The sequence below is a fragment of the Megachile rotundata genome, chromosome 8 (assembly GCF_050947335.1).
Source record: "Megachile rotundata isolate GNS110a chromosome 8, iyMegRotu1, whole genome shotgun sequence".
Lineage (NCBI taxonomy): Eukaryota > Metazoa > Arthropoda > Insecta > Hymenoptera > Megachilidae > Megachile > Megachile rotundata.
The window spans coordinates 14,388,193-14,416,011 of NC_134990.1; the positions used below are offsets into that span (position 1 = coordinate 14,388,193).

Sequence of the window (27,819 nt, forward strand, 5' to 3'; positions counted from 1 at the left end):
TCCTGAAAATGGGATTATGCAGTTCGAGGGTGCAAGTAATCCCTCTTGACGAGCTGACGGTCTACCAACGTTTCACGACCCACCTAAATATCCAGATATCTAAATGTACAGTTAAAGAATTTGTAATTTCGTAAAAATTTTTAGACAACAATTTCGGAGTACCAGTTTTTACCGATGCCAATTTTCTGGGACAAGAATGATCGTTCCGGTTCGTCAGGTGAAAGCGTGCATCCCGAAGAGGATTGGGAATCCTCAAATTCCCGCGTTCCAGCAGAGGAACGCGACAAGGAAAAATTGAAGAGAATCTTTTCAATTTCACGTGCCTTTCTAGTCTAAGGATTACCGTGGTATTTCACAATGATTCCGGAGGATGAAACACGTTGTCCTGGAACCGACGACGGTCTTGCATTTGGACGCCTCGGGTATTATAAGAAAAATAATTCTTTTGCCTTTTTTTTTTACTCTTTCCACGGGTAAGACCGTTTTCAATTTAATCTCCCTGCATATACTTCCAACGGTTCTCCGGAGAGAGGACTTTTTTAATCTTATGAGTTTCTGCCTCTTATTCTGCAACTTGTATGAAGATGAAAACGAGTTTCGGAACGATATTGATTTTTGCGATGGGATGTGTTAAAAGTGTGATAAAACGGGGTAAGGGAATTAGCGAAATGTTGGAGGTGGGTCACATTTTTCGCTCGATGCATGCGATAATGTTCGTTAATACCCGGATGGATTAAATTCTGCTTTAAATTTTATGGAGGTATCAATTTTGTAGCTGGATGTTTTTGAAGAGGTAGAGTTTTAAGGTTATGATCGTGGATTCTCAGAGTTTTGGATTTTGGACATTGTAAGTTCTTAAGGTTTCCGAATTCCCAAGTTTTCAAATTACCAGTTTCCTAAATTCTCACGTTCCCAAATTCTCAAGTCTCCAAATTCTCAATTCCTCAAATTCTACATATTCCACCTTCTCAGTTCCCCAAATTCTCACGTTCCCAAGTTCCCAAGCCTCCAAATTCTCAGTTCTCCAAATTCTACATATTCCATCTTCTCAGTTCCCCAAATTCTCACGTTCCCAAGTTCCCAAGCCTCCAAATTCTCAGTTCCCCAAATTCTCACGTCCCCAAGTTCTCAAGTCTCCAAATTCTCACGTCCCCAAGTTCTCAAATCTCCAAATTCTCAGTTTCCCAAATTCTACATATTCCACCTTCTCAGTTCCCCAAATTCTCACGTCCCCAAGTTCCCAAGCCTCCAAATTCTCAGTTCCCCAAATTCTCACGTCCCCAGGTTCTCAAGTCTCCAAATTCTCACGTCCTCAAGTTCTCAAATCTCCAAATTCTCAGTTTCCCAAATTCTACATATTCCACCTTCTCAGTTCCCCAAATTCTCACGTCCCCAAGTTCCCAAGCCTCCAAATTCTCAGTTCCCCAAATTCTCACGTCCCCAGGTTCTCAAGTCTCCAAATTCTCACGTCCTCAAGTTCTCAAATCTCCAAATTCTCAGTTTCCCAAATTCTACATATTCCACCTTCTCAGTTCCCCAAATTCTCACGTCCCCAAGTTCCCAAGCCTCCAAATTCTCAGTTCCCCAAATTCTACATATTCCATCTTCTCAGTTCCCCAAATTCTCACGTCCCCAAGTTCCCAAGCCTCCAAATTCTCAGTTCCCCAAATTTTCACGTCCCCAAGTTCTCAAGTCTCCAAATTCTCACGTCCCCAAGTTCTCAAGTCTCCAAATTCTCACGTCCCCAAGTTCTCAAATCTCCAAATTCTCAGTTTCCCAAATTCTACATATTCCACCTTCTCAGTTCCCCAAATTCTCACGTCCCCAAGTTCCCAAATCTCCAAATTCTCAGTTTTCCATATTCCACATATTCCACCTTCTCAGTCCCCTAAATTCTCAAACCCCAAACTTCTAAATATTCCAAATTCTCACCCACCCAATTTCTCACCCCCAAAATTCAAAAATCTTCAAAATCTCAAATACCCAACTTCTCAAACCCTAAATTCTCAAATCTAAGTTCTCTCATCTCCAACTCCTCAAGCACCACTCCTCCAATTATTTCAACTTCAGTATTTCCCAAAATCTCAACCCCTTTACAGAAACATCCTTTCTCTTCATCTCCTTTCTCTTCATCTCCTTTCTCTTCATCTCCTTTCTCCATCTCCTATCCGTCTCCTCACCTTAAGGTGTTCATTTTCAAATCGAACGGAATTTCGTTTTCAATTATCCTCGCTCGAACTCACCGAACGATCGCGTCGGGTTCGACAAAGTAAATGCAGACGAATCTAAGGTGAAACGAAGGAAACGAGGGGCGGAGAGTGGTTGTCCGGGAGTAACCCTGCAAACACGTGCCATTGTGATCGTCCGCACGCTTTGTCGAATTCGTTTTCGAAAAAGCAGCAAACCCACCGTCAGCTAGCTGAATGCTGAAAACGAGACCGACTAGAATGGCTCTGTTGTGAACTGGAGCACCCTGTATCTGTCTCTTTCACGCGCTCTCTTCCTCTTTGCTAATGCTAAATCAATATCTGCCGGTGGGGTAACTTCCTCTATACTGGGTGTTTCGATAACAACCGACTCTCTCTTTCATATCCAACTTTCATCAATTCTTTTTCTATACAAATTTCGTTTTAATATTGTAGAGTTGTGTTGGCTTGTTTATGGTCATCTTTACATTAACATTTTAATTTGTATTTTGCAAAATTTGATTGTATTAATAGTTTGTATTATTTTGATGAGTCTTGTGACGCACTCTTGACGCACTCGTGATGCACTGACGCACTCTTGATGCACTGACGCACTCACGACGCATTCGTGACGCACTGACAATACTTGTGACGCATCATTGACGTACCTATATTAGTCGTGACGCACCCATGACGCACTTATATTAGTCGTGACGCACCCATGACGCACTTATATTAGTCGTGACGCACCCTTGACGCACTTATAGTATTCCTGGCGCGCTCATAGTACTCCTGACGCACTCGCGACGCACCGATAGTACTCGTGACGCACTCTTGACGCACTAATAATACTCGTGACGCACTTTCGACGCACTAATAATACTCGTGACGCACCCTCGACGCACCGAGAATTCTCGTGACGCACTCTTGACGCACTTACAGTACTCGCGACGCATCCTTGACGCACTGATAGTAATCGTGACGCACCCTCGACGCACCGAGAATTCTCGTGACGCACCTCTGACGCACTTACAGTACTCGCGACGCATCCTTGACGCACTTATAGTAATCGTGACGCACCCTCGACGCACTGATAATTGTCGTGACGCACCCTCGACGCACCGAGAATTCTCGTGACGCACCTCTGACGCACCTCTGACGCACTTACAGTACTCGCGACGCATCCTTGACGCACTGATAGTAATCGTGACGCATCCTCGACGCACCGAGAATTCTCGTGACGCACCTCTGATGCACCTCTGACGCACTTACAGTACTCGCGACGCATCCTTGACGCACTGATAGTAATCGCGACGCACCCTTGACGCACTTATAGTAATCGAGACGCACCCTCGACGCACTGATAATTGTGACACACCCTTGACGGACTGATAATTCTCGTGACGCACCCTCGACGCACTGATGACGTACCCTTGTACTCGTGACGCAGCCATGGCGCACCCTTGACGCACTTGTGACACCTTTGTGATGCACTCACACTTCATCTGTTATCAATTTTACTCAAATTTTTCATACGTTACAATTTGTAGTTCACGTCCAATAATTTGCATAGTCAACAATTGCATAGTACATAGTCTGATGTTACTAGCCTATGTTACTCTTTGATACTAAATAATTTTGTCTGATGCATATATTCTTGTCACCATTAGCTGCTAAGTTGTACAGGTGGTCAAGTTATTAGGTCACCCTGTATATTAATTTCATATTATTGTACCAGCATTAGGTATTATTGCGCTATTTATCTGTGATTGATTGATTGATCGTGTAAACTATGAACTACCGGCCATTGACCTTCTTACCGAGCAAAATGGAATTCGCGATATTAATTGCTTTGTTGTGATCGTTTATGAGACCGACGGTAATTAATGAATTTGGATGTACTGATGATTGTAAGTTGAATTTTTGGGAGAGTTGTGTTTCGGTGATCGAGTGACTCATAGGAGCGTCCCTTATGTCATAATGGTAGATCGGTTTATGCAAGGTAATGCTGAGAATGAAAGCAGTCGATCATCGGTCTCTGTCTAATAAATCAATTTCCCGCGTCCACATTCGGAAAGAGTGCAAATGGCGCGTAATGAATGATGGATCGCGAACGTTAATTAATACCTGGTTTGCTTATTTTATTATGACTCCTTTTTTTTTAAACTTCATTTTTATGCACTTTTATTACTTCACTATTTCGTTATTTCATTTACTGATTTTGTAGTTTAATAATTTGCAACTTTGAAATTGTCAGAGTCCCCTATAAAATAAAGCAACCCCTAAGTCCCAAGAAAAGAAAACATCCTATAATCATTAAATAAATTGCCAGTTCCTCTATTCTGCTCCAGAAAGTTATTAAAGTCTCATATGGCAGTGGCTAAGCAAACACGGCTTAACAACGGTAATAGAATAGCAGAAAGGTATCCGGAACTCTAAAGGAAGCTAAGTTCGTAGGCAAAGAGAGAAACGAGGGAATCGGGGAACAGAAGGGAAGAGCACGAAGGGTGTAAAGGGTCGTGTGTTCGTCACGTGTTGAGTGTTACGTGGCTCCATTCAACACCGTTGATACATACGTCCCTGATGGATCATACTGGAGGAGCATATTGTTGGACGTAGACCAGCTACCGGGAAATAAATGTCGACTATTCAATCGCTGACACTGTTATTAAGGAAACTCAAACTCAAAATAATATTATTTTTTAGGAACTTACATTTTGTCATACTTGAAGCTTAAATTTATATTTTATGATAGGACTATTATTTTTGGAATATTTAGGTTGTTTAATTTTTTATGGTATGTTGTTTAAGAGATATTTGTAGATTAATTAATATTTGAATGTACATTGAATACATATTTGATTGATAGTTTGAGTAGCATGTTATTCATATGTGGATGAGTATGTTACTCATATGTGGATGAACATGTCACTCATATGTGAATGAACATGTTACTCATGTGTGGGTGATATTGTTACTCATATGTGGATGAACATGTTACTCATGTGTGGGTGATACTGTTACTCATATGTGGATGAACATGTTACTCATATGTGGATGATACTGTTACTCATATATGGGTGAATATGTTTCTCATATGTGGATGAACATGTTACTCATATGTGGATGAACATGTTACTCATATGTGGATGATACTGTTACTCATATGTGGATGAACATGTTACTCATATGTGGATGATACTGTTACTCATATGTGGATGAACATGTTACTCATATGTGGATGATACTGTTACTCATATATGGGTGAATATGTTTCTCATATGTGGATGAACATGTTACTCATATGTGGATGAACATGTTACTGATATGTGGATGATACTGTTACTCATATGTGGATGAACATGTTACTCGTATATGGATGATACTGTTACTCATATGTGGATGATACTGCTACTCATATGTGGATGAACATGTTACTCATATGTGGATGAACATGTTACTCATATGTGCATGATCATGTTACTCATGTGTGAACCACTTTACTTATATGTGGATCACGTTGCTAATATATGAATGTCTACGTTACTCGTATGTAGACAACGTTACTCATATGTAGATGACCATGTTACTCATATGTGGATGACTATGTTACTCATATGTAGACCACGTTACTTATATGTCAACCACTTTACTCATATATGGATCATGTTACTGATATATGAATGTCTATATTACTCATATGTGCACCACTTTACTCATACATGTATCATATTATTCATATGTAAACCATGTTACTCATACATGTACCATACTATTCATATGTAAATCACGTCACTCATACATGTAATAAAAACTAAATTTTAAAAAATAACTCCAACATAAAAGTCAAATCCGCTAAAGTACGAATGGACAAAGAGCCCCGACAATGCTGGTACTTTGTGCTCGGAATATTTCACAGGGACACCCTGTATTGGAGACACTTGGTATTCGCAGCAAGTACTCTTAGCCACCCTCCTCATGCTCGTGCAGTTAGTCACCCTGTTCAACCCTCGATTTTCCGACCACCCTCACCATCGAATATAGGGTGGCTCGAAAACATGCTTCAACGAATGTCAGCTCAGAAAAGTAGTCGCGCCCGGAAATTCGACCGTGATTGCGGCACGATTGCGAACGACGTTCGAACGAAAAAATTACTCTTCCTCCGTTGTGATTTCTCTTTTGTGAATTGGAGAAATTAGCTGGGAAAGGAAACTGCATTTTTTTTAGGCTGTAGGTTCTTTTGTAGTGCAAGTTTTTGAACTTTCAAATTTTTAAGTCTTGAATTTATATAGATTTATGGCTTGGAGTTCTTGGGTTAATTATATGAATTTATGCATTCAATTTTACTAGTTTTGGATTCGGTAGGTTTAACAATTTTCTAATTCTTAGATTTCTAAATTCGGAATTGCGAATTGTCATATTCCCAAATTCTCACATTTCAAAATTATTACGTTTTCAAATAGTCACATCCCCAAATTCTCATATCTCTAAATTCTCATATTACCCAATTGTCATACTAACCTAACTTAACCTAACCTTCTAGTGCCACTATCCTCATGGTACTATCCTTCTCTTAATACTATCTTCTTGCTACTACTATACTGTACTCGTATATAGACAACGTTACTCATATGTAGATGACCATGTTACTCATATGTAGATGACCATGTTATTCATATGTGTACGACTACATTACTTATATGTAGACCTCGTTACTCACATGTAGACCACCTTACTCATATGTGGATCACGTTGCTAATATATGAATGATATATGAATGTCCACGTTACTCGTATGTGGACCACGTTACTCATATGTAGATGACCATGTTATTCATATGTGTACGACTACATTACTTATATGTAGACCTCGTTACTCACATGTAGACCACCTTACTCATATGTGGATCACGTTGCTAATATATGAATGATATATGAATGTCCACGTTACTCGTATGTGGACCACGTTACTCATATGTAGATGACCATGTTACTCATATGTGGACGACTACGTTACTCATATGTAGACCACGTTACTCGTATGTTTTCCATAACTATCCTCCTTCCACAAACATCCGTGTCACTCAGTAATATCCGCCAACTGACGAAATTCGCCATAATTCTCAAGCAGTTCAATAAGAAAGGAGAACGGAGAAACAGGGAAATCCAGGATATCGTATTTTCTCTAGATGCATTACAGCAGCGTATTCGGTTAAGGGACACCCTTTGGAGCGTGCTGTACCTCCGGCAGGACGAATGGAAACGAGGTTAGGGGAGAATGACTAAGTGCGACGAGGGTGGGTCATGTGAACAGGGGATTCAGGGGGTGAAATCGTGCTTTCCTGAAATTTCCCTAAGACTCGTTTAACCTCCTTACAGAGCTGCCTTCCAACAACCATTATCTGGCGAGAAAAACATCTGAAACAGGAATATGGAACGAGGATACTGTGTCAAATATTTAAGGAATGTTGTGATGGAATATTTTATTAATGAAATTAAGAGGGATGTTTGGTGGAAAATAGAGAAGTGGGAATGGAAGTTAGGGATGGGAGTTTTGGGGTTTTAGAAGTTAGGGATGGGAGTTTTGGGGTTTTAGAAATTGGAGATGTGAGTGTTTAGGGGTGTGACAATTTGGAATTCCTGAAATCCCCAAATTTTTAGTCTCAACATATCCCAAAATTGTTACGTCTCCAAATAGTCACATCTCCAAATTCTCACATCCCCAAATTCTCACATCCCCAAATTCTCACATCCCTAAATTCTCATATCCCTAAATTCTCACATCCCCAAATTCTCACATCCCCAAATTCTCATATCCCTAAATTCTCACATCCCCAAATTCTCACATTCCCAAATTCTCACATCCCCAAATTCTCATATCCCTAAATTCTCACATCCCCAAATTCTCATATCCCTAAATTCTCACATCCCCAAATTCTCACATCCCCAAATTCTCACATCCCCAAATTCTCACATTCCCAAATTCTCACATTCCTAAATCCTCACATCTCCAATTCCTAAAACCCCAAAACTCACATCCCCATTTTCTGAAGCTCCAATCTCTCACATCCCCTAAACATTAAAATCCGAATAATCCACAATAATTCCTGGCACATTTGAAAAATTCCCGAAGCCATTAAAATCGAATAATAACAAAAAAATCGTTCACGATCTAAACAGAAAGTTATTTTGATATCAGCGAAAAGACGATCGTTATCTCCATTACGAAGATTCTATTCTGTCCCCGTCTCCGGGGTAAATTGATTGACAAGTGAACAATTAAATTCGTCGTTAAATCCGAGAAACGTTCGTTTCCGCAGAAAAGCTTTCAATTAGAAACCTCCGTCTCCGGATCCGATTTTTCTTTCGACAATTATTTTGAATTCTCCCGAGAATCGAACAAAACGACACAAGCACTTCGTTATTCCCGTTTCTCTCCACGCTTCCCCGGTTTCTTATCGGGATATAATTCCGGTGGAACAAAAGTTTCAGCGAGAAATATTCGGACAGATTTGGAATTTTTTTTCTAGCGAAAGTTTGCTCGAACGGCGAAAAATATTCGGACACGTGATATTTGTTAAGTCATTTTCGGCGCGCAGGTGTTCCTCGAAGCGAGGAGGGTTTCGGGGCAGTTTTTCACGAATCTTGAACAAGGGACCCACGTATCGGGCTCGCAGTTGGCCCTGAGGGCAGCAGGTGGTGTTCCGTAGGTTCACCTGGACCTTTTCGAGGCGTTTCCGAGCGCACAAATAATTTCCCTGCTGCCTTCTGCTCCTTTCCCGATTTACGAACCTTCAAAACTCTGCTAACTCTGGAACACGTCAAAATGGCGGACCTTTTACCTACCGACTTAATTTACAAAATACAGAAAGCGGTTCAAATTTATCAAACAAGGCGAATGTCTCAACTCTCCAAACACATTATTCTTTCACTAAAAGTCGTAAATAAGTGACAAAATACACATAATAATTTTTACTTGAAATTCGGGTTAATTCGAGCGTCCTTCATCCTTAATGTCCACCCGGCACGAGAGACAAGGGGCAGTTAAGTTTACGAGAAACATTTAGTAGGACAGTAAATATCGATATAAAAGAGGAACACACCGTCCAACGTAGCCGATGCGATGGCTTTGTAAATTTAAGTGCATTCGTATTTATGTGCCTACAAATTACACGGGACAATGTAACTGGTTCTTTCGAGGAAACGTTGTAAATTCGGTACGCGTATGTATACGCTGGTATCGATCCATCGTTCGGGTCGTTGTTACGATAATAGCGAATTAATTTCACGGGAACTCCGCGGGAATTCGATCGAGCTACGGTTATTTAAATCCTGGCTTTCATATATTCTTCCTTCTTCGCTTTTCGGGGTTTCGCTATTTAAATTTTTGTGGACACAAATTTTCCTGTTCTCGAGTTTTTAAGTTCTTGGAAAGGTAGTGGAATTATTTTATTGTGACGCACTGTTGACGCACTGTTGACGCACTGTTGACGCACTGTTGACGCACTGTTGACGCACTGTTGACGCACTGTTGACGCACTTTTGACGCACTGTTGACGCACTTTTGACGCACTGTTGACGCACTTTTGATGCACGGGCGACACACCCATGACGCACTCTTGATACACTCGTGACGCACCCACGACGCACTTGTTACACTCGTGACGCACCCACGACGCACTTACGAGGCACACATGACCTCGTGACGCACCCTTGACGCACTGATAGTTCTCATGACGCACCCTCGACGCACTGATAGTTCTCGCGACGCACCCTCGACGCACTGATAGTTCTCATGACGCACCCTTGACGCACTGATAGTTCTCATGACGCATCCTTGACGCACCGATAGCAATCGTGACGCACCCTTGACGCACTGATAGTTCTCGTGACGCACCCTCGACGCACTTATAATTCTCGCGATGCACCCTTGACGCACTTATAATTCCTGTGACGCACCATCGACGCACTTATAATTCCTGTGACGCACCATCGACGCACTTATAATTCCCGTGACGCTCCATTGACGCACTGATAAATTTCGTGACGCAAACTCGACGCACTTATAATTGTCGTGACGCACCCACGACGCACTTGTAATATTTGCGACGCACCCTTGACGCACTTATAATTCCCGCGACGCACCAATTCTTGCGACGCACCCTTGACGCACCAATAATTCTTGCGACGCACCCATGACGCACCAATAATTCTCGCGACGCACCCTTGACACATCATTGACGCACTCGTGACGCACCCTTGACGCACTCGTGACATAGCTATGACGTACCCGTGACGCACTGGTGTCGCACCCTTGACGCACTCATAACGCACAATACAGTTAACTTTAGGTAATAAGTCAGCCTCGTATTTTCATTGCAATTCCAGTTTCAATTCTGTTTATCTGCACAATCAAGTATTTCTGAATGCATAATGCACTTAACATTTTAATCTTCTTCAGTCATCCTCACATTGCAGCAGTTATACTTAGCTAGCTGACGCATATGTCCATAAAATTGTAGGCAAAGGTGTTACAATTATTCTTCACTCTAAAGAGAAGCACCAGTAAAGTTCAGAAAGTTGTAAAAAGGCGTAAAGTTCGAAATAAACAGCTCCACATTTTGTGGATTAAAATAACCGGTGAAATAGTCGATCAGTTTAATAGCGAACGGAGTACGATCAGCGAACGAAGCACAGTTAGTATCTTTCCTAGAAAACATTCCAGCTGTTAAAAGAATATCAGGCGTTCGCAAGGACCAGAAGGATCTTTATCGCGGAGGAACGCGATCTCCAGATGGGCTTGTTAACCGAGCGAAGAGAGAACAAGCCGGACCCCTCGTGTTCGCAGCGAACGCTACAAAGTTCCGAGGAGCAGCTGTCGTTCCGTAGTAAAAACCAGAAGACGACGTTCGACGGTACAGAGCGTGTCGAGGAGGACGATATCGTATTTGCGAGGCAATATAACCGAGAGAACTTCACCACCTATGAATACGCCGCGCTGTTTAACGAGACCTGACACGTTTGACGCACTCGCGATCCACACCCACGCGGTTTCCGAGATAACACGATACTTCGTGTATGCACCGCGAACACCACGACGCGAATCGCGAATCAAACCGCGTTATTTCCATCGAGATTTTGTTTAAACAATGTCTTATCTTTTATACGCTTTCTTTGGAGGGACTTTCTATTTTAGAGCTCATTGCTGAAATTTCACTTTCTTTGTGATTTTACGTTTGTTGTTAAAGTCTGTGGTTTCTTGCGAAAATACCGGGACGTTTATTATGAAAATGTCTGGTTCATTATGAAAATACTGCTAACCCTTGTGCATCGTACACTTCAATATGAACCAAGCAGACATATATTTTCACAGTGATTACATTTTTATACATGCTGATAGACATGTTATAGTATAGACCTATGAATCTATGAATTTCACCCAAATCTATGTAACTTCAATACAGTAACCCAGGAAATACAGGGACCACGATTTCCCCAGGGTATCCCTGACTTCAATTCTCCAATAATTACCTCAGTCTCTTCCCAACATCTCCAACAACCTTCCACGAGAACTAAGCGTGAGGTGTAAGCGTAGCTCATGAAAAATTTCATTAAGACCTACTTCCGACAGCTGAACGACAGTCAGACAATTCCTATAAGGAATTCGCGAAAGCCGATTCCGTCGGTTGTCGAATGTGCCCGAAGAGTTTGGCTAAAGGATACACGCGTCGTGCATTATTCAAGCCGAAATCGTTTTCATCCCTTCTTCTCTTCACTCCGCGTTTCCTTCGAATTTTTCTCAGCGAATTTTCGTCGGGCTTATTGGAAAAGCATCGAGCAAGCCGTCTGGCAGCGCGCCTTCCTGCTCGATATAAGGCTCCGGGGAACTCGGCCTCGGAATTAGCCGAGAGTGTCCTGCTCGGCCGATAACCTGAATCGTACTCGCCTGGGAATTAGTTGTGCCACGAATCGGGCACGGACACCGTCTGAGCGATACGCGATCTCTTTGCCGACGTACTCGTCTAGTTTCTGGTTACATCTTCGTGTCCGAGTTTCGCGGGGCACCTGGGTATTGCTATCGGCGCGTTTACGAAATGTAGGAATGTATGGAGGTACATTCTGCAAAGGTAGAATGGTAGAATCTCCGTATACAGCGTGGGGATCTGGTAGATATAAGGATTTACGGAATGTAGGGATTCGGGAGATATATAGGGGATTGGGAGATATTTAGGGATATAGGGAACGTAGGGTTGTAGGAGATATAAGGCTAGAAGGAATATAGGGACTCAGAGGATATAGGGATCACGAGACCTGCAGTGGATGTTGAGGGTATAGAGATCTAGGGGATATGTAGAGAGGGTTATGAAGGTTATAGAGATTTGGGGATCTAGGGATCTAGAAATTTGGGGATCTAGGGATCTAGAAATTTGGAGATTTAGAAACCTAGGAATGTGGAGATTTAAGAATCTAAGGAAATTTGCGATCTGAGGAAATTTGGGGTCCAAAGAAATTTGGGATCGAGGGAAATTTGGAACATAAAGAAGCTTGGAATCTAGCAGAATTCTGGATCTAGGGAAATTTGGGATCTGGGGAAATTTGGGATCTAAGGAGATCTTGAATCTAGGGAAATTGGGATTTAGGGAAATTTGGAATCTAAGGAGATCTGGAATCTAGGGAGATTTGGGATCTAGGGAAATTTGGAATATAGAGAAGCTTGGAATCTAGAGGAATTCTGGATCTAGAGAAATTTGGAATCTAAGGAGATCTGGAATCTAGGGAAATTTGGAATATAGAGAAGCTTGGAATCTAGAAGAATTCTGGATCGAGGGAAATTGGGATCTAGGGGAATTTGGAATTTAAGGAGATCTGGAATCTAGGGAAATTGGGATTTAGGGAAATTTGGAATCTAAGGAGATCTGGAATGTAGGGAAATTTGGGATCTAGAGAAATTTGGAATATAGAGAAGCTTGGAATCTAGAAGAATTCTGGATCTAGGGAAATTTGGAATCTGGGGAAATTTGGGATATAAGGAGATCTGGAATCTAGGGAAATTGGGATCTAGGGAAATTTGGAATCTAAGGAGATCTGGAATGTAGGGAAATTTGGGATCTAGGGAAATTTGGAATATAGAGAAGCTTGGAATCTAGAAGAATTCTGGATCTAGGGATATTTGGGATCTGGGGAAATTTGGGATCTAAGGAGATCTGGAATCTAGGGAAATTTGGGATGTAGAGAAATTTGGGGTCTAAGGAGATCTGGAATCTAGGGAAATTTGGAATCTAAGGAAATCTGGAATCTAGGGAGATTTGGGATCTAGGGAGATTTGGGATCTAGCGAAATTTGGAATCTAGGGAAATTTGTGATCTAAGCAAATTTGGGATCTAGGAAATTTGGGATCTAGGGAAATTTGAATCTAAGGATATTGTGGACCAAGGATATTTGGATATAGGGATCTAGTAATATAGTGATTGAAGGATTCAGGGATCTAGGGATCTAGGAATGTAGGGATTTTATACTCTAAATTTATTCATAGTACTATAAAATTCATAGTACTATATTGTAATAACACAAATAAACCAATATGAAGAAGTATATCAGAACAAAGAATTAACAAAAATTTTGTGTCTGCTTTCAGGTATGTACCTTTTCCTTCAACTCAATAACTACCTAAGTTTCTGCAGTCGGTAAGTGCATATCCCTTTACTCGATTAATCGCGTTACAATAAGAAGCAGCATAAATTAGAAACGAAGCAACAATGCAACAATTTGTTAACAGATACCCATCTACTCTATTATAATTAACGAGCGAACAGATTTACCGTAAAAAGAATAATAATTCATTGTCCACATAAAAATCGCGGAGTTCCCACAGCATTGTACACGCACTCTCACGCGATAGCGAAAGAAAAGAGCAATATTATTATCCGCAAGAGCGATCTAACCGAGATCTAAGGGAACTCATTCTAGCCGGCGTTATATTTCTATCGAACCAACAGCAGAAAAGATACGTCGCTTAATTCATTTCAGCGTTAAAATCGCTCCGGATCCCCAGAAGCGTGATCTAAAATAAAGAGGTCGCGTTAAATAAAAGAGTTGGCATCGCAATAAGAGGAGTTAGGATGCACGAAAGCATAATGGACGACGCGAGGAACGATCGAGACAATGGTGTCATTCGATCCGACGTATCGTCGTTACGTTAACAGTGCAAAAAGTTGCATATACCGAGTACGAATGAAATGTTCCGCGTTGTGTACACTGCCTCAATGCAAGTTGACACGGGTGTGTTCACCCACAATAATGTATTGTTTGGCGTCAGGTAGTTGGATATCGTGCATGAACCGGTCTCGGCTCAGGTGTTTGGTGTTCGGAGATGTTACCCCTTTTTCTTTTTCTTTTTTTTTCTTTTCCAACTTCTCTTTCACCAGATATTCGCCTTGGCTACGACGTTTTAAACATCTGCGCCTCGAAGAGACGACTCTCGGTTTAATTAAAATCCACGAGGATTCATTGCGACTTTTATATTAAACACGCTTTCGACTCGGACAAATTGCACGCTGGACTTCGTTAATCAAATATTACGATACAAGTGAGGGGATCGGGGGAATTTGGGTGAAGGTCTTGTGGCCATTTTAGGCCTTACACGAATATGGCGATATAGTTAGAGGATGCTACCAAGACTGAATATTCAACTTCCAAATTTTTTTAGTGCACTATTTTTTAATTCTGAAATTATATAGTTGGAAAGTGCTGAAATTCTGGAATTCTAAAATCCACTAAGAAATTTTAGGTTTCTAATGTCCCTAGATTCTTATATTCTTAGATTCTAAAATCCCTAGATTCTCATATTCTATTATTATAAAATCCCTAGATTCTCATATTCTATTATTATAAAATCCCTAGATTCTTGTATTCTATTATTATAAAATAACTAGATTCTCAAATTTTAAAATTATAAAATCCCTAGATTGCCATATTCTGAGGTTCTAAAATCCCTAGACCACCAAATTGTGGGATTCTAAAATCTCTAGATTCTCACATTCTAAAATTCTAAAATTCCCAACTTCTCAAATTAAAAAATTATAAAATCCCTAGATTGCCATATTCTGAGATTCTAAAATTCCTAGATTCGCAAAGGCTGAGATTCTAATATCCCTAGTTCCCTAAAATTCTGAGATTCTGAAGTCCCTAGATCCCAAAAATTTTGAGATTCTAAAATCCCTAGATCCCCAAATTTTGAGATTCTAAAATCCCCAGAATCCCCAAATTCTGAGATTCTAAAATTCCTAGATCCCTAAAATTGGGAGATTCTAATATCCCTAGATCTCCAAATTCTGAGATTCTAAAGTCCCTAGATCCCTAAAATTTTGAGATTCTAAAATCCCCAGAATCCCCAAATTTTGAGATTCTAAAATCCCTAGATCCCCAAATTCTGAGATTCTAAAATCCCTAGATTCCCATATTCTAAAAGTCTGAAATCCCCAAATTCTGAGATTCTAAAATCCCTAGATCCCCAAATTCTGAGATTCTAAAATCCCTAGATTCCCATATTCTAAAATTCTGAAATCCCCAAATTCTGAGATTCTAAAATCCCTAGATTCCCATATTCTAAAATTCTGAAACCCCAGATTCTCAAATCCTAAAATTGAAAAGTCCCTAGATTTCTAAACACCGTAACTGCAATATTCCGAATTTTTCGTTGAAACGTGAAAGCGATAATTTACTCGTGCACGCACGATATCGCAACAAACACCGCTCTCCGCGTCGTTATTTCCCTAGGGAGTCCCGCGGAACTCGTTACGACGCACAATAACTCATTCATTTTCCGCCGATCGAAAAATTACCTGCAATCGAATCCCTCTAAATCATCGACCTATTCAAACTACTCGCTACAATTCAGTACCGTAAACGATGCCGTAATTACTCGAATCCGAGTAACCCCAACTTCAATTGTTAACCCTTTGCACTCTCCTTAATTTCTGTTACCCATCATCTCCGTTATTCACAAAATAAATCAAAAAGGTCTTAATAAAATATATTGCAACAGTGTGGAGTACGTGACAAATACATTTTTCATTTATTATTGTTCACGAGTTATGTGAAATAAAATACACGCGTAGAGTATATCAGAGCTATAATTATATTTATAAAGGAAAAATTAAACGGCGAAGAAACCCATTGAAGAATTCGGTGCCTACAAGACGAGCGCACAGTTAATGTTATAGTCTCGAATCCTGACTGATAAGTAAATGATAAATAAATAACGCGGGAGGGGGTTAACCGAATAAACCATTTGTTGTTCGACTATTATTATCAACATAAAGGCCAATAACTCGTCGAAGTCGTTCGTTAGCATCGGAGTCACCGGAGAGACCAGAAACGACCCAGCCGTATACCTCGAGGGCTTCTGGAACGAGGGGACCATCCCCACCAGAAAAGTGGGGCCCGTTCGGCTCGGCAACGTCCTTTCCATCCTCAGTTCACTGCGAACCGGTGTTCGAGTTGCTCGACCGCTCCTTTTAAACTCGTTTCATCGCGGATGGCTGTTCGGTCTACGTTCCACCGTGTACTTGTGGATAACGGCAGTGTTCTAACCTCGGGTAGTGTATACTTCCGTCGTACCTTTAAATACACGATGTCTCTTTTTTTAATATTTTCGGATGCGACGGATACTACGGTATGGTGGATGATTGGGTTATTTGGGAAATTATTCGTTTTTGGAATTTCTCTTTGGGAATTGCGATACATTGTGGATTTGATGGGCAGTTCTTTTGAGTTGTGAGATTTATTTTCGGATGCGACGGATACTACGGTATGGTGGATGATTGGGTTTTGGGTTATTTGGAAAATTATTCGTTTTTGGAATTTCTCTTTGGGAATTGCGATACATTGTGGATTTGATGGGCAGTTCTTTTGAGTTGTGAGATTTTGGTTTTATAGTTCTTATAGTGATTTGAGGTGTTTAGGATTGAGTCTAAAAGGTTGTTTCGAGTAATTTATGAATTTTTGGTTTCGTGAAATGTTATGAAGGTTTTAGAGATGGAGGCTACTGAAAGGCTGTTTCGAGTAATTTATGAATTTTTGGTTTTGCGAAATGTTATGAAGGTGTTAGATAGAGATGGAGTCTACTGAGAGGCTGGTTCGAGTAATTTGTGAATTTTTGGTTTTGTGAAATGTTATGAAGGTGTTAGATAGAGATGGAGGCTACTGAAAGGTTGTTTCGAAGAATTTATGAATTTTTGGTTTTGTAAAATTGTAAGTCGAGTGTTAGATAGAGATGGAGGCTATGGAGAGGTGCTTTTAACAAATTTATGAATTTTTGGTTTTGTGAAATGTTATGAAGGTGTTAGAGATGGAATCTACTGAGAGGCTGTTTCGAGTAATTTATGAATTTTTGGTTTTGTGAAATGTTATGAAGGTGTTAGATAGAGATGGAGGCTACTGAGAGGCTGTTTCGAGTAATTTATGAATTTTTGGTTTTGCGAAATGTTATGAAGGTGTTAGAGATGGAGTCTACTGAGAGGCTGTTTTGAGTAATTTATGAATTTTTGGTTTTGTGAAATGTTATGAAGGTGTTAGAGATGGAGTCTACTGAGAGGCTGGTTCGAGTAATTTATGAATTTTTGGTTTTGTGAAATGTTATGAAGGTGTTAGATAGAGATGGAGGCTACTGAGAGGCTGTTTCGAGTAATTTATGAATTTTTGGTTTCGTGAAATGTTATGAAGGTGTTAGATAGAGATGGAGGCTACTGAAAGGTTGTTTCGAAGAATTTATGAATTTTTGGTTTTGTAAAATTGTAAGTCGAGTGTTAGATAGAGATGGAGTCTATGGAGAGGTGCTTTTAACAAATTTATGAATTTTTTGTTTTGTGAAATTGTCATTTGGATGTTGGATCGAAAATGAGTCTATCGAGAGTGTTTTTCAATTATTGTATGAATTTTTGGTTTTGTAAAATTGTTATTCAAATGTTAGATAGAGATGGAGTCTATGGAGTGGTGCTTTTAACAAATTTATGAATTTTTTGTTTTGTGAAATTGTCATTTGGATGTTGGATCGAAAATGAGTCTATCGAGAGTGTTTTTCAATTATTGTATGAATTTTTGGTTTTGTAAAATTGTTATTCAAATGTTAGATAGAGATGGAGTCTATGGAGTGGTGCTTTTAACAAATTTATGAATTTTTTGTTTTGTAAAATTGTCATTCAGATGTTAGATAAAGATGGAGTTGACTAAGAGGTGCTTTCAATTAATTTATTAATTTTGTGGTTTTATAAAATTGTCATTCAGATGTTAAATAAAAACAGAGTCTACAGAAAATTTCTTTTAATTAAATTTTTAATTTTCAATGGTTTCAAATGTCTCCCAGATAATATACAAAAATACAATTTATTAAGAGTTTCTTTGAATCAAATTATGTTTATAAAATTATAAAGTGTCATTCACATTTTATAAAATGTCATTCAAATTTTATAAAATGTCATTCACATGGTAGTTAAAGACAGAGTCTACTGAAAATTTCTTTGAATTAAAAATTATTTTTCAGTGGTTTAAAATGTGTGAGATGTTAGGTGGAAATAGAATCTGCTGAGCAGTTCTTTCAATTAAATTATGATGATTCAGTTGTAGAGTGTCTCCGAGATATTAGACAGAAATAGAATGTAGAGAACATTTCTTTCGGTAGATAAAAATAATAAATTATGAGTTTGTAGTCTGAAATGTCGAGATATTAATAGAAACAGAATCTTGTAGGTATTTTTAAAAGGAAGCTGTTTGTATCAGTTTATACTAGTTTGTACTATAAAAATATATAACAACTCTTCATTGTCTTGTCGAAGAATTTATAAAATTTTTAAGCTTCTCTAGAAGTGTATTTATTTTTCTGTGTCAGAGAAAATGAAGTGCAAGAGCTGTTTTGATTAATTTAAAAAATTTTCCATTAAAACTATTAAAGGAATTTTCATGATGTGAAAGTTTTTCAAATCCCATTACAAGATTAACTAAAAATTATCACTGCACTATTCACTGATTTACAGAAACTTCAGAGTGAATTTTCATTATGCTTGAAGGAAAGTGTATCTTAATAAAAATTAGAAAACGAGTTTCCATTTCGTTTGAGAAAGCGATTTCGTGAAAATCTCAACCTGTAATTGTTCCTATCAAGTATATTCGAAGAAAGTGTAATTACCCCGACAAAAGCAAATTTAACATCTCTGAATTTCTTCGATTTCATACGCGAGTAAATACCGTGAAATTTTCTTGCTGTCATAAGAAATTTCTTTTGTGAATTGATGGAATACAATTATCGATTTCCGTGTCATAAAACAAATAACGTCTCGAAAGAAATTCAACGATATTGTATGAAATTTACATGGCAGATGTATCGTTGCCTTATCTTGTCAAGCTATCGGAAAAACAGAGACTCGTATTTGCCGGATGCAAATATTGGCGGAGTGCAAACTTGTTTGCAATCTCGTTCTTTAGCTGAAATGATTTGTTCAACAATAATATATTTCGCGAAAAGATATTGCGAAAATGTTACAAGATACACAAAGGTGTCTAGCGTGAGACAATATATTAATATTAATGTCGAAAGAGTTTATGAAACTTTTTAGTTAGGAAGGTGATTGTTGTATGAAAATTTAAGTGATGCACTTTTACTTCAGTCGTGACGCATCTTTAGTTCAATCATGACGCACTTTTAGTTTAGTCATGACGCACCTTTAACTCATTCATGATGTACCTTTAACTCAGTCATGACACACCTTTAGTTCAATCTTGACGCACCTTTAGTTCAGTCATGACGCATCTTTAGTTTAATTATGACGCACTTTTATTTCAACCATGACGCAACTTTAACTCATTCATGATGTACCTTTAACTCAGTCATGACACACCTTTAGTTCAATCTTGACGCACCTTTAGTTCAGTCATGAAGCATCTTTAGTTTAATTGTGACGCACTTTTATTTCAACCATGACGCATTCTTACTTCAATCGCAATGTACATTACTTCAATCGTGACGCATCTTTAGTTCAACTGTGACGCACCTTCAGCCCAGTCATGACGCGCCTTTAATTCAATCGTGATGCATCTTTAGTCCAATCTTGACGCACCTTCAGATCATTCGTGACGCACCTTCAGTTCAGTCATAATGCGTCTTTAGTTCAGTCGTGACGCACCTTCAGTTCAGTCACGACGCACCTTTAGTTCAATCTTAACGCACCTTTACTTCAACCGCGACGCACTTATACTTCAACCGTGACGCACCTCCCTCGAATTTAAATCTTACTCGAAAATAAAACTTGTAAAACGGTTAATTGCTCTGGTAGTTCAGTGTTAATAAAATATAGGAAAACGTGGACAGTCAACCCACGAGTTGGCGCGTGACCCAAAGTAAAAGAAGCCTATCACCGCGAACACTTCCAGCGTTACATACAGGCAAATAATAATAACGACGATAACTGCCGAACGCAAGTAGCACTCTCGCTCTCGAGACGTTTGCCGACTCTCATTGTTTTTGGCCTAATCGGTGTGCGCTCGCGCGAGAGCCAATTGTTCTACCGGCGAAAATTCGCGCGAGTCCAGGCGTCCATTTTTCTATTCTGACCAGTTGGAGCCGTGGCTCTTCCAAACACCTGGGTCAGCCTCTTCTAGCGCCAACTCGTGGGTCGACATCGGTAGATACCTCGCTTTAACTTGTATTTCGTTCGATATCGAGATTGTTCATCGTTCGCATCTTGCCTTAGGATGTCCCACACGTGACGCACTCGTGCGTCAACCGTGAGGAGTCTTACTCGAATTTTGAACGTGCTTCGATTTGGAGTTTGTGCAATTATAACTTGCGTGGTCAGTCGCTGAATACGAAACGTAACATTTCAACTTTCTTTCTCTGGTTTAATACTGTAGCTGTGATCAGTTCTGACTGACACACCCAGCAAATAAATCGTGAAGAAAGAGGTTTGCTTTTGTACTCCTCTCAAGCTAACACTCTAATTGAATAAAATGGGTCAATTGAATCTTCTCAAGAAATCCTGTGCATTTATACCAAAGAAGCTTGATAAAATACAGAAAAACATCTAACGTTTCCACAACAACTAATATCGTACATCTCTTTTCAAATGGCGTTTCGTTAATTCGCACTCTCCCTGTAATTTTTCCAAAGCAAAAGTGCAGGATATCGATCGGGTATCTCGTCGAAGGTGGCTCGAGTATTCGGTTACGAGCTGGTATATTTGAACGTTGTAGCATAAAACAGGCTCGCCGGTGAAACTCTATTATTCACGGTCCACTTCAAGGTAGAAATCTTCTTCTCGGAACAGCTGCAACCGCAGCGTACAAGAAGGAAGAAGAAAAAGGGAAAGATTGAATGGTCGATTCGCTCCGGAAGATTGCGCATCGGTACAGAACTAATTTTCATCAAACACTACTTTGCCCAATTAAAGTTTCTATTATATATCAATTACGATTTGCTCGACCGTGTCATTTTATTCCATTAGGCACCATTCGAGTGTTGCGTAGACGCTTTCTTTCAATGTTCAATTTATGAATGGAGGTAAAATTATTTGGCTGTTTTAGGATTGTAAAGATTTTGAGGTATGATGGAGGTTTTGTGATTTACAAATTTAGAAATGTGGAATTATTGAGTCGTAGAAATTTGTGTGGGAAAAAAGTTGTTAAAGTTTATCCGCTAATAAACTTGATAACCCAAAGAACTTAAAACCTCCATCCTCTAAATTTGTAAGTAAAGAATAAAAAAGCTCCACGCCAACAAGTGGTATGCCCACGCGAGTGCCTCCCACTTGCCCATCCAGCTTTACACCTCAAAGCAAACAAAAATGTCCTAATGGAGGTTCTAAAACCGTCCACCTCAGAAATCCGGTTTCCCGTCAAGCACCTTTTTCACTCTAAAATATTCGAACGCATTCCTCGGATATTGAAAACCAGTTAACTATATTGCCTGACGATATATTACAGGATGAACCAGTTAGAGATATACGTTCATTAAAATATAACGTTTAGTGGCTACGTAAATTAGTGTAATTCGACGAGGGAAGTTCGAATCCACTCGTTACGATTGAAAATTAATTCGCGAACGTTTCGAGCTCGAAGTCCGAGAAATTATTGCTCATTACACAAACAGACTCATTAAAACTTCCATCTTGTTGATCTATGCAATTTGATCGCGGTGCTGGCAACATACGATGCCAAACGAAAGTTATGATTTAACTTGTACGGCTCGAAACTTTCGTGTAGCTATTCTAATTAATGAGTTATTTAATATCATTTTAATTGTAGTGAGAATATCGAAGGGGCACTTACATAGGCCTTTTTATTAAGGTTCAAGCTTTAAATCGATGTATTATAAGTGCAATTTGGAAATACTTTTCTGTCATGAAGTTTCGAAGACATACATCAAACTTGAGTCAAACTGTATTTCTTCTTTAGTTGGACACTGACTGACATAATTGATGATTAGTCATTTTCTATTGCGAATCCCGAAGGTGCACTTACATAGGCCCTTTTATTAAGGTTCAAGCTTTAAATTGATGTATTATAAGTGCAATTTGGAAATACTTTTCTGTCATGAAATTTCGAAGACGTACATCAAACTTGAGTCAAACTGTATTCGTCCTATAGTTAGACGCTACCTGACATAATTCATGATCAGTCATTTTCTATTGAGAATTCCGAAGGTGCACTTATATACGTCTTTTTATTACAGTTCAAGCTTTAAATCGATGTATCACAAGTGTCATTCTGAAATACTTTTCTGTCATGAAATTTCGAAGACATATATCAAACTTGAGTCAAACTGTATTCGTCCTATAGTTAGACGTTGCCTGACATAATTCATGATCAGTCATTTTCTATTGAGAATTCCGAAGGTGCACTTATACACGTCTTTTTATTACAGTTCAAGCTTTAAATTGACGTATCACAAGCCTCATTCCCCGCTACTTTTCTGTCATGAATTTCCATCTAAAGAACCTCGTTCCTTTCAAATCAATGCAGATTCAAATCGCGTTTCAAGCGACATAATCTTCCCACCGCAGTTATTGACAGTACCAAAGTTCCCGAGCCCCGTTCTCCAACTAGACGATCGAAAAAAAATTCAAAGCAAAGAAAAGAGAGACGTGGGAAGTTTGACAGAGCGTGTCACCGTCGGATTCGATGCAATTTATTCTTTCCTCCCCTTCCATCGGTATCCTCGATGTACCCGAGTGGCACGATTCGCGTTCTCCCTCGGTTTGTTCAGCGAGAAATTCACTGCAAAGCGATAGCACCGTAACCTACTCGATTCTCCGGCTGCGATGTAGCCGTTTGAATGGGGCCACAAGTGGATGCACGAACGGAAGCGAGTTAACGCTGCGCGGAGGACATTTTTCATTTAATATTCCCTCTCTGCAGCGATATCCGCTGCGAAATCCCCTGATTTTTCATGCTGGCTACTCGGTAATTTCAGCTGCTTGCAAATTACTCCGCCGTCACTACGGGATTACTATCTGCATCGTGTGACACGAAAACGAATTTCATGCAGACGGTCAGAAAAATTGCGCTTCTCGAATGCTGCTCCATTCTGATTCACGGTTTTATTACACTCTTTTCAAAACCGATGTCACTTTTCGTGTTACACGGAATTTTATTGCGAGAGGTAGACTATTTTCTACTTTTTTAGGTGGCGGGAGAATTTCAGGTGGAGTGTGGATTTGAGGGGTTTTGGGTGGCAATTTTAAGGCACACCAATTTTGATGTATGTCTTCGAAATTTCATGACAGAAAAGTATTTCAAAATGACACTTGTGATACATCAATTTAAAGCTTGAACTTCAGCGAAAAAGACTGTATGAATGCACCATCCACATCTTTTATATAAAATGAACAATTATTAATTATACACAATGTGGATACATTTAGAGTCTATTATGACTTGGCATCATTTTAACGAACAGCCAGCGATTTCATATTAGGAATCTTAACGAAGCTTTTACATAGCCTTTTTAAATACATCATAAGCTTTAATTTGATGTATCATAAGTATTATTTGGTGATACTTTTCTGTCATGAATTAATATCAGACTTCACGAGCTTGAAAATCTATCATTGTCATTTATAACCATTGGTCGGCCATTTTGTGCTCAAAACATTGACAAAGCATTTACGTGTCTCTTTTCTCCAACCTCGTCATAACTAGAATTTCGAGATACTTGACGAAACGGTGTCACTCGTGATTCGAAATAATTTCTCCAGTTTAAGCGCATCTAAAAAGCAGAGCATAGTTATTAAAAAATTTGAAAGAGCATTCTGCGTATAGACCGGTGTTGAACGCGGAAGTGCTTCGTCCTCAAAGGGTTAACGAAAGCGTGGAACGTATGAAAAGGTCGAGGGAAGAATTGAAAGAAACGGAATCACGAGAGGACAGAACGGTGAAAACGCGAGGAAACACGTGTAGGTGAAGGAAGATGGTTCGTTGTATTTCTCGTTGACCGAGTTTCGAGCCGCAGACTCTTAAGAATTATAAATGTACCGCTACTGATAAATGTATTACGATCGATTTTTTTTATGTCCTCTCCACTCGCAATTTTCACTCGGAAAGTTTAATTATTGTTTACGCAGAGAAAGGCACTTTAACCTATAATTCAGACGCGGTAATCGAAACGTGATTCGACTTAATTGAGACATTGGAAACAACACTCTGATTGTAGGACCGCAATCTTTTTGTCTGGGGGAAAAAATCGATTATTTTACGGATGTCTGAAAGCGATCGCTATCTCAGGAGATTTTATAGACGAGCTGTTGCTAAGTGTCTCTATCATTATGCTCGTTTTATGGGTTTACAGAAGAACACTTTTACTACTGCCGTTTATTGCCTGTTTTATGGAAACTGTCTGCTGTAACGCACGAAATATTAGGTGTATACTGAGGTAATGTTCGCTATCTCTTCGTCGTTAATTCCATTCAAAAATTACTATCTTGATGGCGTTTTTTAAGATAAAGATCTAGCAGGAGGAGGATAGTCTTGGCTTCTGGTTAGTGTTCCAGATTTATGGATTTTGAGGCTTATCTGTGAAACAAGTTACAAGTACCATTTTAAGATCTTGAGAATTTTATTGGAAAAATTTGTAATTTGTATGATTGACAGAGGTTTAGTTGGAGGTTGAGTTAGGACTCAAAGGTAGTGGATGTTGAAGAAATTTGAAATTGAAAAAATTGAAAATTGAAGAAAATTGAAAATTCTGAAATATGAAAATTGAAGAAAACTGAAAATTCTGAAATATGAAAATTGAAGAAAATTAAAGAAATAAAATGACACTACATTTCCCACATTCCTTAATTGCAACAACACTCCAAAAAAATTTATCCTCATCAGCTTCCGAACAAATAATTTTCCCCGGAAGAAAATTGCAATATACGGACAACAGATGAATAAAACAGTCCGTCGCGATGTGCGATATCTCGATTCGTCGGCTAAACGATTTACAAGCTAATCCGCTCCCCTTTCGAGCGGCTCCGAAGAGGAAAGTGTCGCGCTTTTAAATTGTGTTTCCGCATCGGCAGTCGTGTTTCAATGAATAATTACTGAGGAACGAGCGGAAGTGGAATACTAGATTGGAAGGAACGAAACGGAACGAGACTGCAGTGGAAGGCAACAGCGTGGGAACGCTCGTGTTCTGGATGAGCTTGGCGTACTAGAAAGAAGGCGCCTGGAATGTTCACCGGCGAGTTTCTTCCTTCGACTCTGTCCTTCTCTCTCGTCTTTTTCTCTTCTTCAGCTCGTTTTATCTTGTCTCCAGGTACGAACTGATAAACGTCGCGAAAACGTCTTCTCGTTGCGTCGAGTTTATCTTACGCCTCTTGTTATTGGAATGCTTTCCGCTGCTTCCTCGTTTCACTTATTTACACTTGGAAATCGATACTGGTGCCAGTGGCTCTCTTTAATGTTTCATATTTTACGTTAATCTACTTTCCATTTAATTCTTATAGGTTTCTTCTAGGTAATTCTTATAGGTTTCTTATAGGCAAGATTCATTGTAGAAGATTCGTTTCGACTGATAAATTATTTATGTGTCTATAAATGGTAGTTAGTTATTTTATGTGAGGAATCTTCAGGAAACACTTACGTAGTCTTTTTGTGCAGACTTCAAGCTTTAATTTGATGTATCATAAGTGTACTTTGGTGATACTTTTCTGTCATGAAATTATATCAGATTTCATGAACTTCAAAATTGATCAGTATCATCTATAATTGGTAGTCAGTCACTTTATGTGAGGAACCTTCATGAAACACTTACGTAGTCTTTTTGTGTAGACTTCAAGCTTTAATTTGATGTATCATAAGTGTACTTTGGTGATACTTTTCTGTCATGAATTTATAACAGACTTCATGAACTTCAAAATTGATCATTGTTATCTATAATTGGTAGTCAACCATTCTATGTGAGGAACCTTCACGAAACACTTAGGTAGTCTTTTTGTGCAGATCTCAAGCTTTAATTTGATGTATTATAAGTACCATTTGGTCATACTTTTCTGTCATGATTTTATAATTCAAGGTAAATGTATGTCAGACTCTATTCTTCCAAATTGAATATTGATATAATTCATGTCCAGTCACTCTGTTGTAAAAATATGAATGGTGCATTTACACAGTTATTTTGTTCAGTTTCTAAGCTTTAATTTGATGTATCATAAGTGTCCTTTGGTGCTACTTTTCTGTCATGAATTTATAACAGACTTCATGAACTTCAAAATTGATCATTGTCATCTATAATTGGTAGTCAGCCATTCTATGTGAGGAACCTTCACGAAACACTTAGGTAGTCTTTTTGTGCAGATCTCAAGCTTTAATTTGATGTATTATAAGTACCATTTGGTCATACTTTTCTGTCATGATTTTATAATTCAAGGTAAATGTATGTCAGACTCTATTCTTCCAAATTGAATATTGATATAATTCATGTCCAGTCATTTTGTTGTAAAAATATGAATGGTGCATTTACACAGTTATTTTGTTCAGTTTCTAAGCTTTAATTTGATGTATCATAAGTGCTCTTTGGTGATACTTTTCTGTCATGAATTTATAACAGACTTCATGAACTTCAAAATTGATCATTGTTATCTATAAATGGTAGTCAGCCATTCTATGTGAGGAACCTTCACGAAACACTTAGGTAGTCTTTTTGTGCAGATCTCAAGCTTTAATTTGATGTATCATAAGTGTCCTTTGGTGATACTTTTCTGTCATGATTTTATAATTCAAGGTAAATGTACGTCAGACTCTATTCTTCCAAATTGAATATTGATATAATTCATGTCCAGTCATTTTGTTGTAAAAATATGAATGGTGCATTTACACAGTTATTTTGTTCAGTTTCTAAGCTTTAATTTGATGTATCATAAGTGTCCTTTGGTGATACTTTTCTGTCATGAATTTATATCAGACTTCATGAACTTCAAAACAGATCATTATTGTCTATAAACATAGAAATTCCAAGATGTACAAATTTTTTGTTTAAATTCAAGTGTACAAATTTTTTTAAATTTCTCTGTACAATTTTCTTTTTTAAATTTCTCTGTACAATTTTCTTTTTTAAATTCCTCTGTACAATTTTTTTGTTAAATTTGTTCGTACAAGTTTTT

At 38.8% G+C, this 27,819-nt stretch overlaps 1 protein-coding gene across 21 annotated transcripts in view; it reads left to right on the forward strand.

Moving 5' to 3' along the window:
* Liprin-gamma (liprin protein kazrin) overlaps window positions 1-27,819 on the forward strand; it is a 142,087-nt gene that overhangs the window by 36,404 nt on the left and 77,864 nt on the right. Inside the window, exon 1 of one of the 21 annotated variants that reach the window (XM_076534506.1) lies at window positions 16,650-16,782. The exons of 19 other annotated variants lie outside the window; for them this stretch is intronic. Coding sequence is in view for 1 of the 2 variants with exons in the window: in XM_076534507.1 (XP_076390622.1) it covers window positions 16,722-16,782 (61 nt within the window). In the remaining variant the exon portion in view is untranslated. Of the gene's footprint in view, window positions 1-16,649; window positions 16,783-27,819 lie in introns of those variants that run through there. One more of the 21 variants, XM_076534507.1, reaches the window with a different exon arrangement.